Source organism: Salvelinus alpinus, chromosome 5, assembly GCF_045679555.1.
Source record: "Salvelinus alpinus chromosome 5, SLU_Salpinus.1, whole genome shotgun sequence".
In the NCBI taxonomy this organism is placed as follows: Eukaryota; Metazoa; Chordata; class Actinopteri; order Salmoniformes; family Salmonidae; genus Salvelinus; species Salvelinus alpinus.
Window position 1 is genome coordinate 726,457 of NC_092090.1, and position 16,184 is coordinate 742,640.

A 16,184-nucleotide genomic window follows, 5' to 3' on the forward strand; every position below is an offset into this window, starting at 1 on the left:
GGATGTGACTTGTTGGCCGGTTGTTGTAGTTTTTGAGGCATCGTAACGATTCTCGCTTTAGCGACACGAGGGCGCTCTTCCTCCAGAACCAAATGCACCACACATCAGTATCTTTGAGACGATGTCTGGATCGTCTCAGAACATGTGTACAGTAGCATACTGAGTTAAGCATATCAGGTACAGCAGGGGTTCCCAAACCGTTCCACTCGGGCCCCCCTTCCAGCATCGGGGAACATCCTTTTGCTTACAATATACACCACTGGTCAAAAGTTTTAAAACACCTCTTCAATTCAAGGGTTTTTCCTATATATATATATTTTTTAACTATTTCAAAATTGTAGAATAATAGTTAAGACATCAAAACTATGAAATAACATATATGGAATCATGTAGTAAAAAAAGTTTGAGACAAATCAAAAAGTATTTTATATTTTCTTTTCTTCAAATAGCCAACCTTTGCCTGGATGACAGCTTTGCACACTCTTGGCATTCTCTCAACAAGCTTCATAAGGTAGTCACCTGGAATGCATTTCAATTAACAGCTGTGCCTTAAGTTATTTTTGGAATTTCTTTCCTTCTTAATGTGTTTGAGCCAATCAGTTGTGTTGTGACAAGGTAGGGGTGGTATACAGAAGATAGCCCTATTTGGTAAAAGACCAAGTCCATTATGGCAAGAACAAGTCAAATAAGCAAAGAGAAACAACAGTACATCATTACTTTTAAGACATGAAGTTCAGTCAATACGGAACATTTCAAGAACTTTGAAAGTGCAGTTGCAAAAACCATCAAGCGCTAAGATGAAACTGTCTCTCATGAGGACCGCCACAGGAAAGGAAGACCCAGAGTTACCTCTGCTGCAGAGGATAAGTTCATTAGAGTTACCAGCCTCAGAAATTGCAGCCCAAATAAATGCTTCACTGATTCAAGTAACAGACACATCTCAACATCAACTGTTGAGAGGAGACTGTGTGAATCAGGCCTTCATGGTAGAATTGCTGTAAAGAAACCACAACTAAAGGACTCCATTAAGAAGAGACTTGCTTGGGCCAAGAAACACGACCAATGGACATTAGACCGGTGGAAATCTGTCCTTTGGTCTGGAGCCCAAATTGGAGATTTTTGGTTCCAACAGCCGTGTCTTTGTGAGACGCAGAGTAGGTGAACGGATGATCTACGCATGTGTGTTTCCCACCGTAAAGCATGGAGGAGGAGGTGTGATGGTGTGGGGATGCTTTGCTGGTGACACCGTCTGATTTATTTAGAATTCAAGGCACACACAACCAGCATGGCTACAACAGCATTCTGCAGCGATACGCCATCCTATCTGGTTTGGGCTTATTGATATGATAGTCCCACTAAGCCCAAACCAGATGGGGTGGCGTAGTGAGACTATAATTTGTTTTTCAACAGGACAATGACCTAACACACCTCCAGGCTGTGAAAGGGCTATTTTACCAAGGAGAGTGATGGAGTGCTGCATCAGATGACTTGGCCTCCATAATCCCCCGACCTCAACCCAATTGAGATGGTTTGGGATGAGTCGGACCGCAGAGCGAAGGAGAAGCAGCCAACAAGTGCTCAGCATATGTGGGAATGCCTTCAAGACTGTTGGAAATGCATTACAGGTGAAGCTGGTTGAGAGAATGCCCAGAGTGTGCAAAGCTGTCATCAAGGCAAAGGGTAGGTAACCTGAACCAGGCTGCAGGCACTGGTTACCGTTTTAAGCTTTTACTTGAGTGGGCAGCTTGATGAAAGCCATGTGCCTTTTACTGAGGAGTGGCTTCCGTCTAGCCACTATACCATAAAGCCCATTATTTGATCTAGTAATAGGGGGAAGATATGGCAGTAGCAGCTCATTATTTGATCTAGTAATGGGGGGTAGATATGGCAGTAGCAGCTCATTATTTGATCTAGTAACGGGGGTAGATATGGCAGTAGCAGCTCATTATTTGATCTAGTAATAGGGGGAAGATATGGCAGTAGCAGCTCATTATTTGATCTAGTAATGAGGGTAGATATGGCAGTAGCAGCTCATTATTTGATCTAGTAATGGGGGGTAGATATGGCAGTAGCAGCTCATTATTTGATCTAGTAATAGGGGGAAGATATGGCAGTAGCAGCTCATTATTTGATCTAGTAATAGGGGGAAGATATGGCAGTAGCAGCTCATTATTTGATCTAGTAATAGGGGGAAGATATGGCAGTAGCAGCTCATTATTTGATCTAGTAATAGGGGGAAGATATGGCAGTAGCAGCTCATTATTTGATCTAGTAATGAGGGTAGATATGGCAGTAGCAGCTCATTATTTGATCTAGTAATGAGGGTAGATATGGCAGTAGCAGCTCATTATTTGATCTAGTAATGGGGGTAGATATGGCAGTAGCAGCTCATTATTTGATCTAGTAATGAGGGTAGATATGGCAGTAGCAGCTCATTATTTGATCTAGTAATGGGGGGTAGATGTGTCAGTAGCAGCTCATTATTTGATCTAGTAATGGGGGTAGATATGGCAGTAGCAGCTCATTATTTGATCTAGTAATGGGGGGTAGATATGTCAGTAGCAGCTCATTATTTGATCTAGTAATGGGGGTAGATGTGTCAGTAGCAGCTCATTATTTGATCCAGTAATGGGGGTAGATATGGCAGTAGCAGCTCATTATTTGATCTAGTAATGGGGGTAGATATGGCAGTAGCAGCTCATTATTTGATCTAGTAATGGGGGTAGATGTGTCAGTAGCAGCTCATTATTTGATCCAGTAATGGGGGTAGATATGGCAGTAGCAGCTCATTATTTGATCTAGTAATGGGGGTAGATATGGCAGTAGCAGCTCATTATTTGATCTAGTAATGGGGGTAGATATGGCAGTAGCAGCTCATTATTTGATCTAGTAATGGGGGGTAGATGTGTCAGTAGCAGCTCATTATTTGATCTAGTAGTGGGGGTAGATATGGCAGTAGTAGCTCATTATTTGATCTAGTAATGGGGGTAGATGTGTCAGTAGCAGCTCATTATTTGATCCAGTAATGGGGGTAGATATGTCAGTAGCAGCTCATTATTTGATCTAGTAATGGGGGTAGATATGGCAGTATCTCTTTCCTTCTTTAAGGAAAGACATCAGTTAGGAATACCGTCACTAAACCTCTAAGAAACTAAATGCAAACACAACAATGTATTGGTGAAAACAAATATAAGGCTTTGGACAATATGTGGCAAAACAGCATATCTTTATGAGTTAAAGAGAAACAATGATGTTTCATATGAATGAATTGAGAAATACAACAGGCATAAGAACAATAGACTGTAGTGGGAACAAGAGTAAAACAAAATCAACCTGAAGGATTCATTTTATATTGATATATTATAACCACAAGAAAAATAAAGAATTAAATAGCAGCTTCTGTACAGACAATTACTGAGAAGAACATAAACAGTCATCACAAAGACACCAACAGGTGATGTGTATGAACATGTTCTGAGGTCTAACGACACAAAATATACAAAAGTATGTGGACACCCCTTCAAATTAGTGGATTCAGCTCATTTCAGCCACACCCGTTGCTGACGTGTATAAAAATTGACCACAGCCCTGTAATCTCCATAGACAAACATTGGCAGTAGAATGGCCCTTACTGAAGAGCTCAGTGACTTTCAACGTGGCACCGTCATAGGATGCCACCTTTCTAACAAGTCAGTTAGTCAAATATCTAACCTGTTGGAGCTGCCTCGGTCAACTGTAAGGGCTGTTATTGTGAAGTGGAAACGTCTAGGAGCAACAACGGCTCAGCCAAGTGGTAGACCACACAAGCTCACAGAACGGGACGGCCGAGTGCTGAAGCAGGTGGCGCGTTTAAAAACCCTCACTACCGAGTTCCAAACTGCCTCTGGAAGCAACGTCAGCACAACAACTGTTCGTCGGGAGCTTCATGAAATGGGTTTCCATGGCCGAGCAGCCGCACACAAGCCTAAGATCACAATGCGCAATGCCAAGCGTTGGCTGGAGTGGTGTAAAGCTCGCCACCATTGGACTCTGGAGCAGTGGAAACACGTTGTCTGGAGTGTTGAATCGCGCTTCACCATCTGGCAGTTCGACAGACAAATCTGGGTTTGGCCGATGCCAGAAGAACGCTACCTGCCCCAATGCATAGTGCCAACTGTAAAGTTTGGTGGAGGAGGAATAATGGTCTGGGGCTGTTTTTCATGGTTCGGGCCCCGTAGTTCCAGTAAAGGGAAATCTAAATGCTACAGCATACAACGACATTCTAGATGAGTCTGTGCTTCCAACTTTGTGGTAACAGTTTGGGGAAGGCCCTTTCCTGTTTCAACATGACAATACCCCCGTGCACAAAGTTGTTGAGATCGGTGTGGAAGAACTTGACCGGCCTGCACAGAGTCCTGACCTCAACCCCATCGAATACCTTTGGGATGAATTGGAACGCCGACTGTGAGCCAGGTCTAATCGCACAGCATTAGTGCCGACCTCACTAATGCTCTTGTGGCTGAATGGAAGCAAGTCCCCACAGCAATGTTCCAACATCTAGTGGAAAGCCTTCCCAGAAGAGTGGAGGCTGTTATAGCAGCAAAGGGGGGGACCAACTCCATATTAATGCCCATAATTTTGGAATGAGATGTTTGACGAGCAGGTGTCCACATACTGTTGGTCATGTGGTGAACAACTGTAAGAGCAATGGAGAAATGTTCTGAATCTTCGAGCAGAGACTACAGTGTAAATATATACCTGCTGTGTACAGCAATGTCTCCCTCCCTCCCTCCTACTGGACTGGATTCAACTCCTGTCTGTCCCTACTCCCTACATATTGGAAAACATTTGGTCAGAAAGTAGTGCACTAGGATATGGAGCCATACATCCGGTCAGAGGAACTAAGCATATGGAGCCATACATCCGGTCAGAGGAACTAAGCATATGGAGCCATACATCTGGTCAGAGGAACTAAGCACATGGAGCCATACATCCTTTAAGATACTAAATAATATATTAATGTTTTGTAGGCCTAGGAGACGGCATTTAGTTTACGCAAATGTCAGAATGCTTCCTGTCAATCACAGACAAGACAAAGGGAAAAGACATGTAGTTTACGCTAGTGTCAGAATGCTTCCTGTCAATCACAGACAAGACAAAGGGAAAAGACAAGTAGTTTACACTAGTGTCAGAATGCTTCCTGTCAATCACAGACAAGACAAAGGGAAAAGACAAGTAGTTTACGCTAGTGTCAGAATGCTTCCTGTCAATCACAGACAAGACAAAGGGAGAAGACATGTAGTTTACGCTAGTGTCAGAATGCTTCCTGTCAATCACAGACAAGACAAAGGGAAAAGACAAGTAGTTTACGCTAGTGTCAGAATGCTTCCTGTCAATCACAGACAAGACAAAGGGAGAAGACATGTAGTTTACGCTAGTGTCAGAATGCTTCCTGTCAATCACAGACAAGACAAAGGGAAAAGACAAGTAGTTTACGCTAGTGTCAGAATGCTTCCTGTCAATCACAGACAAGACAAAGGGAGAAGACAAGTAGTTTACGCTAGTGTCAGAATGCTTCCTGTCAATCACAGACAAGACAAAGGGAAAAGACAAGTAGTTTACTCCAGACAACAAAACATCATCAGTGGTGACCATCTTGTCCCAGTGCAACAGAGAGGATCATGTCTGTCCATCCACTGATATACAACACAGACACAGACAGCGCTTGACCGTTGACGTTGCTTCCAGACAGAAGATAAAACCTCACAATAATAATAATGCCCCACTATTACACAGTGAACCAACCATCACTCTGAAAGGCTGTCTCCATTTGGGAATATTTAGAAAAACTAATAAAAAACATATTATATATATATATATATATATATATATATATATATATATATATATATATATATATATATATAGTGTACCATCTCAGTACCAGTCACAAGTTTAGACACATCTACTCATTCAAGGGTTTTTCTTTATTTTTACTATTTTCTACATTGTAGAATAATTAGTGAAGAAATCTAAAATGTTGAAATAACACATATGGAATCATGTAGTAACCAAAAAAAGAGAAACAGTTCAAAATATCTTTTAGATTTGAGATTCTTCAAATAGCCACCCTTTGCCTTGATGACAGCTTTGCATTCTCTCAACCAGCTTCATGAGGTAGTCACCTGGAATGCATTTCAATTAACAGGTGTGCCTTGTTAAAAGTTATTTTATGGAATTTCTTTCCTTCTTAATGCGTTTGAGCCAATCAGTTGTGTTGTGACAAGGTAAGGTTGGTATACAGAAGATAACCCTATTTGGTAAAAGACCAAGTCCATATTATGGCAAGAACAGCTCAAATAAGCAAAGAGAAACGACAGTCCATCAATACTTTAAGACATGAAGGTCAGTCAATCCAGGAACATTTCAAGAATGTTGAACATTTCTTCAAGTGCAAAAACCCTCAAGCGCTAAGATGAAACTGGCTCTCATGAGGACCGCCACAGGAAAGGAAGACCCAGAGTTACCTCTGCTGCAGAGGATAAGTTCATTAGAGTTCACTGCACCTCAGATTGCAGCCCAAATAAATGCTTCACAGAGTTCAAGTATCAGACACATCTCAACATCAACTGTTCAGAGGAGACCTTGTGAATCAGGCCTTCATGGTAGAATTGCTGCAAAGAAATCACTACTAAAGGACACCAATAAGAAGAAGAGACTTGCTTGGGCCAAGAAACACGACCAATGGACATTAGACCGGTGGAACGCAGAGTAGGTGAACTGATGATCTCTGCATGTGTGGTTCCCACCGTGAAGCATGGAGGAGGAGGTGTGATGGTGAAGGGGTGCTTTGTTGGTGACATTGATTTATTTCGAATTCAAGGCACACTTAACCAGCATGACTACCACAGCATTCTGCAGCGATACACCATCCTACCTGGTTTGGGCTTAGTGGGACTATCATATGTTTTTCAACAGGACAATGACCCAACACACCTCCAGGCTGTGTAAGGGCTGTTTGACCAAGAAGGAGAGTGATGGAGTGCTGCATCAGATGACCTGGCCTCCACAATCACCCGACCTCAACCCAATTGAGATGGTTTGGGATGAGTTGGACCACCGAGTGAACGAAAAGCAGCCAACAAGTGCTCAGCATATGTGGGAACTCCTTCAAGACTGTTGGAAAAGCATTCCTCATGAAGCTGGTTGAGAGAATGCCGAGAGTGTGCAGAGAGTGTGCAAAGCTGTCATCAAGGCAAAGGGTGGTTACTTTGAAGAATCTCAAATATATTTTGATTTGTTTAACCCTTCTTTGGTTACTACATGATTCCAGATGTGTTATTTCATAGTTTTGCTGTCTACATTATTATTCTACAATGTAGAAAATAGTAAAGAATAAAGAAAAACCCTTGAATGAGTAGGTGTGTCCAAACTTTTGACTGGTACCGGTAACCAGAAACCTTCCTGAACAACGGACTTGCGTTTTATATATAAAGGTAGCTGGGCCTAAAGGGATATATGTAAAAAACACCGTTGTTCAGGTTGTGGTCCAGGGTCTCCCAGCAGGCCTCAGCAGGAGGGCGTTTATATCAGGCAGTTGAGAGAAATGTCAATACAATAACACAATGAAAAAGTAGAGGGGTCCACCACAGAGGGGTCCACTACAGAGGAGTTCACTACAGAGGAGTCCACCACAGAGGGGTCCACCACAGAGGGGTCCACCACAGAGGAGTCCACCACAGAGGGGTCCACCACAGAGGGGTCCACCACAGAGGGGTCCACCACAGAGGGGTCCACCACAGAGGGGTCCACCACAGAGGGGTCCACCACAGAGGAGTCCACCACAGAGGGGTCCACCACAGAGGGGTCCCCCACAGAGGGGTCCACCACAGAGGGGTCCACCACAGAGGGGTCCACCACAGAGGGGTCCACCACAGAGGGGTCCACCACAGAGGAGTTCACCACAGAGGGGTCCACCACAGAGGAGTCCCCCACAGAGGGGTCCACCACAGAGGGGTCCACCACAGAGGGGTCCACCACAGAGGAGTCCACCAAGCTCTTTAGAAAAGAGGGATGAGGGATGGAGAGGGGTCCACTAGGATCAGCAGGCCGAGGACTGTGGGAGGGGCATGGCACGTTCCTTCTTCCTCACTCCGTTCATGTGTGTGTAGGGCGGTGAGTCATTGAAGGCTGGTCGCAGTAGGACCTGGGCGACCGCCTCGGGGCCGTTGGACGCCACCTGTCCTGAGGCACCTGAGTTCTGGTCCGAAGAGGGGCCAGGGGCCACTGGGGAGCAGCAGGCCTGGCTGGTGGCCCCGAGGGCTGGGGAGCAGCAGGCCTGGCTGGTGGCCCCGAGGGCTGGGGAGCAGCAGGCCTGGCTGGTGGCCCCGAGGGCTGGGGAGCAGCAGGCCTGGCTGGTGGCCCCGAGGGCTGGGGAGCAGCAGGCCTGGCTGGTGGCCCCGAGGGCTGGGGAGCAAGGGGACGAGGGAGCTTGGGGCTGAACCTGCCCAGAGGACGGGGCTGAAGGGGGGGTGGAGCCCAGCGTTAATTGACCGTCGGGGGCCGTGGAGGCTGGTGTCTGTTGGGAGGGGGGAGGAGGGGGCTGGTTGGGCAGGGCGGACCCGGAGGTGGTGGGGGGGCAGGGGATGGGGGGGCGTGAAGAGGCAGCTGGGCCTAGAGGAACATTCTTCATGTTCTCTACCTCCATGTCTAACTCCTCTGTGTCTGGAAGCTTGTTCTCTTCGCTGTAAAAGAAACTCATCTCTCTGAACGGTGGCTCCAGCTCCTCCTTGATGCTGCTGATGATCTCCAGAAACGACGGACGCATCTTAGGGTTGTACTGCCAACACATACGCATCAACTCAAACCTGGTAGGAGAGAGAGAAGGTAGATATTATCTAATGGGTTGTACTGCCAACACATACGCATCAACTCAAACCTGGTAGGAGAGAGAGAAGGTAGATGTTATCTAATGGGTTGTACTGCCAACACATACGCATCAACTCAAACCTGGTAGGAGAGAGAGAAGGTAGATATTATCTAATGGGTTGTACTGCCAACGCATCAACTCAAACCTGGTAGGAGAGAGAGAAGGTAGATATTATCTAATGGGTTGTACTGCCAACACATACGCATCAACTCAAACCTGGTAGGAGAGAGAGAAGGTAGATATTATCTAATGGGTTGTACTGCCAACACATACGCATCAACTCAAACCTGGTAGGAGAGAGAAAAGGTAGATATTATCTAATGGGTTGTACTGCCAACACATACGCATCAACTCAAACCTGGTAGGAGAGAGAGAAGGTAGATATTATCTAATGGGTTGTACTGCCAACGCATCAACTCAAACCTGGTAGGAGAGAGAGAAGGTAGATATTATCTAATGGGTTGTACTGCCAACACATACGCATCAACTCAAACCTGGTAGGAGAGAGAGAAGGTAGATATTATCTAATGGGTTGTACTGCCAACACATACGCATCAACTCAAACCTGGTAGGAGAGAGAGAAGGTAGATGTTATCTAATGGGTTGTACTGCCAACACATACGCATCAACTCAAACCTGGTAGGAGAGAGAGAAGGTAGATGTTATCTAATGGGTTGTACTGCCAACACATACGCATCAACTCAAACCTGGTAGGAGAGAGAGAAGGTAGATGTTATCTAATGGGTTGTACTGCCAACACATACGCATCAACTCAAACCTGGTAGGAGAGAGAGAAGGTAGATGTTATCTAATGGGTTGTACTGCCAACACATACGCATCAACTCAAACCTGGTAGGAGAGAGAGAAGGTAGATGTTATCTAATGGGTTGTACTGCCAACACATACGCATCAACTCAAACCTGGTAGGAGAGAGAGAAGGTAGATGTTATCTAATGGGTTGTACTGCCAACACATACGCATCAACTCAAACCTGGTAGGAGAGAGAGAGAGAAGGTAGATATTATCTAATGGGTTGTACTGCCAACACATACGCATCAACTCAAACCTGGTAGGAGAGAGAGAAGGTAGATGTTATCTAATGGGTTGTACTGCCAACGCATCAACTCAAACCTGGTAGGAGAGAGAGAAGGTAGATATTATCTAATGGGTTGTACTGCCAACACATACGCATCAACTCAAACCTGGTAGGAGAGAGAGAAGGTAGATATTATCTAATGGGTTGTACTGCCAACACATACGCATCAACTCAAACCTGGTAGGAGAGAGAGAGAGAAGGTAGATGTTATCTAATGGGTTGTACTGCCAACGCATCAACTCAAACCTGGTAGGAGAGAGAGAAGGTAGATATTATCTAATGGGTTGTACTGCCAACACATACGCATCAACTCAAACCTGGTAGGAGAGAGAGAAGGTAGATGTTATCTAATGGGTTGTACTGCCAACACATACGCATCAACTCAAACCTGGTAGGAGAGAGAGAAGGTAGATATTATCTAATGGGTTGTACTGCCAACACATTAACTCAAACCTGGTAGGAGAGAGAGAAGGTAGATATTATCTAATGGGTTGTACTGCCAACACATCAACTCAAACCTGGTAGGAGAGAGAGAAGGTAGATGTTATCTAATGGGTTGTACTGCCAACACATACGCATCAACTCAAACCTGGTAGGAGAGAGAGAAGGTAGATGTTATCTAATGGGTTGTACTGCCAACACATACGCATCAACTCAAACCTGGTAGGAGAGAGAGAAGGTAGATATTATCTAATGGGTTGTACTGCCAACACATACGCATCAACTCAAACCTGGTAGGAGAGAGAGAAGGTAGATGTTATCTAATGGGTTGTACTGCCAACACATACGCATCAACTCAAACCTGGTAGGAGAGAGAGAAGGTAGATATTATCTAATGGGTTGTACTGCCAACACATACGCATCAACTCAAACCTGGTAGGAGAGAGAGAAGGTAGATGTTATCTAATGGGTTGTACTGCCAACACATACGCATCAACTCAAACCTGGTAGGAGAGAGAGAAGGTAGATATTATCTAATGGGTTGTACTGCCAACACATACGCATCAACTCAAACCTGGTAGGAGAGAGAGAAGGTAGATATTATCTAATGGGTTGTACTGCCAACACATACGCATCAACTCAAACCTGGTAGGAGAGAGAGAAGGTAGATATTATCTAATGGGTTGTACTGCCAACACATACGCATCAACTCAAACCTGGTAGGAGAGAGAGAAGGTAGATATTATCTAATGGGTTGTACTGCCAACACATCAACTCAAACCTGGTAGGAGAGAGGAGAGAAGGTAGATATTATCTAATGGGTTGTACTGCCAACGCATCAACTCAAACCTGGTAGGAGAGAGAGAAGGTAGATATTATCTAATGGGTTGTACTGCCAACACATATGCATCAACTCAAACCTGGTAGGAGAGAGAAAAGGTAGATATTATCTAATGGGTTGTACTGCCAACACATTAACTCAAACCTGGTAGGAGAGAGAGAAGGTAGATATTATCTAATGGGTTGTACTGCCAACACATCAACTCAAACCTGGTAGGAGAGAGAGAGAGAAGGTAGATGTTATCTAATGGGTTGTACTGCCAACACATTAACTCAAACCTGGTAGGAGAGAGAGAGAAGGTAGATATTATCTAATGGGTTGTACTGCCAACACATTAACTCAAACCTGGTAGGAGAGAGAGAGAAGGTAGATATTATCTAATGGGTTATACTGCCAACACATCAACTCAAACCTGGTAGGAGAGAGAGAGAAGGTAGATATTATCTAATGGGTTGTACTGCCAACACATCAACTCAAACCTGGTAGGAGAGAGAGAGAGAGGTAGATATTATCTAATGGGTTGTACTGCCAACACATTAACTCAAACCTGGTAGGAGAGAGAGAAGGTAGATATTATCTAATGGGATGTACTGCCAACACATTAACTCAAACCTGGTAGGAGAGAGAGAGAGAAGGTAGATATTATCTAATGGGTTGTACTGCCAACGCATTAACTCAAACCTGGTAGGAGAGAGAGAGAAGGTAGATATTATCTAATGGGTTGTACTGCCAACGCATTAACTCAAACCTGGTAGGAGAGAGAGAGAGAGAAGGTAGATATTATCTAATGGGTTATACTGCCAACGCATTAACTCAAACCTGGTAGGAGAGAGAGAGAGAGAAGGTAGATATTATCTAATGGGTTGTACTGCCAACACATTAACTCAAACATTACAGCCTCCAGTCAATAGATGGCAGTAGACTAGACATTACAGCCTCCAGTCAATAGATGGCAGTACACTAGACATTACAGCCTCCAGTCAATAGATGGCAGTACACTAGACATTTCCCCCTCCAGTCAATAGATGGCAGTACACTAGACATTACAGCCTCCAGTCAATAGATGGCAGTACACTAGACATTACAGCCTCCAGTCAATAGATGGCAGTACACTAGACATTACAGCCTCCGGTCAATAGATGGCAGTACACTAGACATTACAGCCTCCAGTCAATAGATGGCAGTACACTAGACATTACAGCCTCCAGTCAATAGATGGCAGTACACTAGACATTACAGCCTCCAGTCAATAGATGGCAGTACTCTAGACATTACAGCCTCCAGTCAATAGATGGCAGTACACTAGACATTACAGCCTCCAGTCAATAGATGGCAGTACACTAGACATTACAGCCTCCAGTCAATAGATGGCAGTACTCTAGACATTACAGCCTCCAGTCTACCGGACTGGCAGAGCCCCAAGCTGCGGAGGAGGTCCAGGGAGGAGGTGGTGGTCCAGGGAGAGGAGGCGGAGGTCCAGGGAGAGGAGGCGGAGGTCCAGGGAGAGGAGGCGGAGGAGGTGGTCCAGGGAGAGGAGGAGGTGGTGGTGGTGGTCCAGGGAGAGGAGGAGGAGGTGGTGGTGGTCCAGGGAGAGGAGGAGGAGGTGGTGGTGGTCCAGGGAGAGGAGGAGGAGGAGGTGGTGGTCCAGGGAGAGGAGGAGGAGGTGGTGGTGGTCCAGGGAGAGGAGGAGGTGGTGGTGGTCCAGGGAGAGTAGGAGGAGGTGGTGGTCCAGGGAGAGGAGGAGGAGGTGGTGGTCCAGGGAGAGGAGGAGGAGGAGGTGGTGGTCCAGGGAGAGGAGGAGGTGGTGGTGGTGGTCCAGGGAGAGGTGGTGGTGGTCCAGGGAGAGGAGGAGGTGGTGGTGGTGGTAAAGGGAGAGGAGGAGGAGGTGGTGGTGGTGGTCCAGGGAGAGGAGGAGGTGGTGGTCCAGGGACAGGAGGAGGTGGTGGTGGTGGTGGTCCAGGGAGAGGAGGAGGTGGTGGTGGTGGTGGTCCAGGGAGAGTAGGAGGAGGCGGAGGTCCAGGGAGAGGAGGCGGAGGTCCAGGGAGAGGAGGCGGAGGAGGTGGTCCAGGGAGAGGAGGAGGTGGTGGTGGTCCAGGGAGAGGAGGAGGAGGTGGTGGTGGTAGTCCAGGGAGAGGAGGAGGAGGTGGTGGTGGTCCAGGGAGAGGAGGAGGAGGAGGTGGTGGTCCAGGGAGAGGAGGAGGAGGTGGTGGTGGTCCAGGGAGAGGAGGAGGTGGTCCAGGGAGAGGAGGAGGTGGTCCAGGGAGAGTAGGAGGAGGTGGTGGTCCAGGGAGAGGAGGAGGAGGAGGTGGTGGTCCAGGGAGAGGAGGAGGTGGTGGTGGTGGTCCAGGGAGAGGAGGAGGGGGTGGTGGTGGTGCAGGGAGAGTAGGAGGAGGTGGTGGTCCAGGGAGAGGAGGAGGAGGTGGTGGTCCAGGGAGAGGAGGAGGAGGTGGTGGTGGTGGTCCAGGGAGAGGAGGAGGAGGTGGTGGTCCAGGGAGAGGAGGAGGAGGTGGTGGTGGTGGTCCAGGGAGAGTAGGAGGAGGTGGTGGTCCAGGGAGAGTAGGAGGAGGTGGTGGTCCAGGGAGAGGAGGTGGTGGTGGTCCAGGGAGAGGAGGAGGTGGTGGTGGTGGTCCAGGGAGAGGAGGAGGTGGTGGTGGTGGTCCAGGGAGAGGAGGAGGAGGTGGTGGTCCAGGGAGAGGAGGAGGAGGTGGTGGTCCAGGGAGAGGAGGAGGAGGTGGTGGTCCAGGGAGAGGAGGAGGAGGTGGTGGTGGTGGTCCAGGGAGAGTAGGAGGAGGTGGTGGTCCAGGGAGAGGAGGAGGTGGTGGTGGTGGTCCAGGGAGAGTAGGAGGAGGTGGTGGTCCAGGGAGAGGAGGAGGAGGTGGTGGTGGTGGTCCAGGGAGAGTAGGAGGAGGTGGTGGTCCAGGGAGAGGAGGAGGTGGTGGTGGTGGTCCAGGGAGAGGAGGAGGAGGTGGTGGTGGTCCAGGGAGAGGAGGAGGAGGTGGTGGTCCAGGGAGAGGAGGAGGGACAGGGAGAGTAGGAGGGACAGGGAATATACTGTACACACGTACCAATCTAATTCCACTAAATTATGCAAACGAACCTGTAGACCGATAAGCTTGACCGGTCAAATATATTTCCATCAATGAACAGGCTAAAAAGCATTATTTCGCAAAAGGATTTTTCTTCCCCCGGACAATTGGCCAGCACCAATTTTATTTATCGGCTTTTCCATTTTTGGGGGGCAAAAACCCAGATATACCGAGCTAACGGAAACCCAGGTGTGTGTGTGTGTGTGTGTGTGTGTGTGTGTGTGTGTGTGTGTGTGTGTGTGTGTGTGTGTGTGTGTGTAACTCACATCATGTCAGGGCAGTTGTCTGGTTTGTCTAGCAGTCCTCCGTCCATAACGAAGCGCAGCACCTGCTCATTGGACATCCCCTGGTAGGGCTGCTCTGCTAGTGTGGCTATCTCCCATAACACCACCCCAAAAGACCTGCAGAGAGAGAGAGGGGTTATACACCCTATACACCCTGACCCTACACTATCTCCCATAACACCACCCCAAAAGACCTGCAGAGAGAGAGAGAGGTTATATACCCTATACCCTATACACCCTGACCCTACACTATCTCCCATAACACCACCCCAAAAGACCTGCAGAGAGAGAGAGGGGTTATACACCCTATACACCCTGACCCTACACTATCTCCCATAACACCACCCCAAAAGACCTGCAGAGAGAGAGAGGGTTATACACCCTATACACCCTGACCCTACACTATCTCCCATAACACCACCCCAAAAGACCTGCAGAGAGAGAGAGGGGTTATACACCCTATACACCCTGACCCTACACTATCTCCCATAACACCACCCCAAAAGACCTGCAGAGAGAGAGAGGGGTTATACACCCTATACACCCTGACCCTACACTATCTCCCATACCACCACCCCAAAAGACCTGCAGAGAGAGAGAGGGGTTATACACCCTATACACCCTGACCCTACACTATCTCCCATAACACCACCCCAAAAGACCTGCAGAGAGAGAGAGGGGTTATACACCCTATACACCCTGACCCTACACTATCTCCCATAACACCACCCCAAAAGACCTGCAGAGAGAGAGAGGTTATACACCCTATACACCCTGACCCTACACTATCTCCCATAACACCACCCCAAAAGACCTGCAGAGAGAGAGAGGTTATACACCCTATACACCCTGACCCTACACTATCTCCCATAACACCACCCCAAAAGACCTGCAGAGAGAGAGAGAGGTTATACACCCTATACACCCTGACCCTACACTATCTCCCATAACACCACCCCAAAAGACCTGCAGAGAGAGAGAGGTTATACACCCTATACACCCTGACCCTACACTATCTCCCATAACACCACCCCAAAAGACCTGCAGAGAGAGAGAGAGGTTATACACCCTATACACCCTGACCCTACACTATCTCCCATAACACCACCCCAAAAGACCTGCAGAGAGAGAGAGAGGGGTTATACACCCTATACACCCTGACCCTACACTATCTCCCATAACACCACCCCAAAAGACCTGCAGAGAGAGAGAGAGGGTTATACACCCTATACACCCTGACCCCACACTATCTCCCATAACACCACCCCAAAAGACCTGCAGAGAGAGAGAGGGGTTATACACCCTATACACCCTGACCCTACACTATCTCCCATAACACCACCCCAAAAGACCTGCAGAGAGAGAGAGAGGTTATACACCCTATACACTATACACCCTGACCCTACACCAGCTCCCATAACACCACCCCAAAAGACCTGCAGAGAGAGAAGAGGTTATACACCCTATACACTATACACCCTGACCCTACACTATCTCCCATAACACCACCCCAAAAGACCTGCAGAGA

General features: G+C 47.3%; 1 protein-coding gene across 1 annotated transcript in view; it reads right to left on the reverse strand.

The window, feature by feature from the left end:
- Positions 1-3,207: 3,207 nt before the first annotated feature.
- Positions 3,208-16,184, reverse strand: part of LOC139575134 (insulin-like growth factor 1 receptor) — an 81,807-nt gene continuing 68,830 nt past the window's right edge. The window contains exons 19-20 of the mRNA XM_071400137.1: positions 14,639-14,773; positions 3,208-8,846 (exon numbers count right to left, since the gene is read on the reverse strand). Coding sequence (XP_071256238.1) covers positions 8,081-8,846; positions 14,639-14,773 — 901 coding nt within the window. The 3' untranslated portion in view covers positions 3,208-8,080. The remainder of the gene's footprint in view (positions 8,847-14,638; positions 14,774-16,184) is intronic.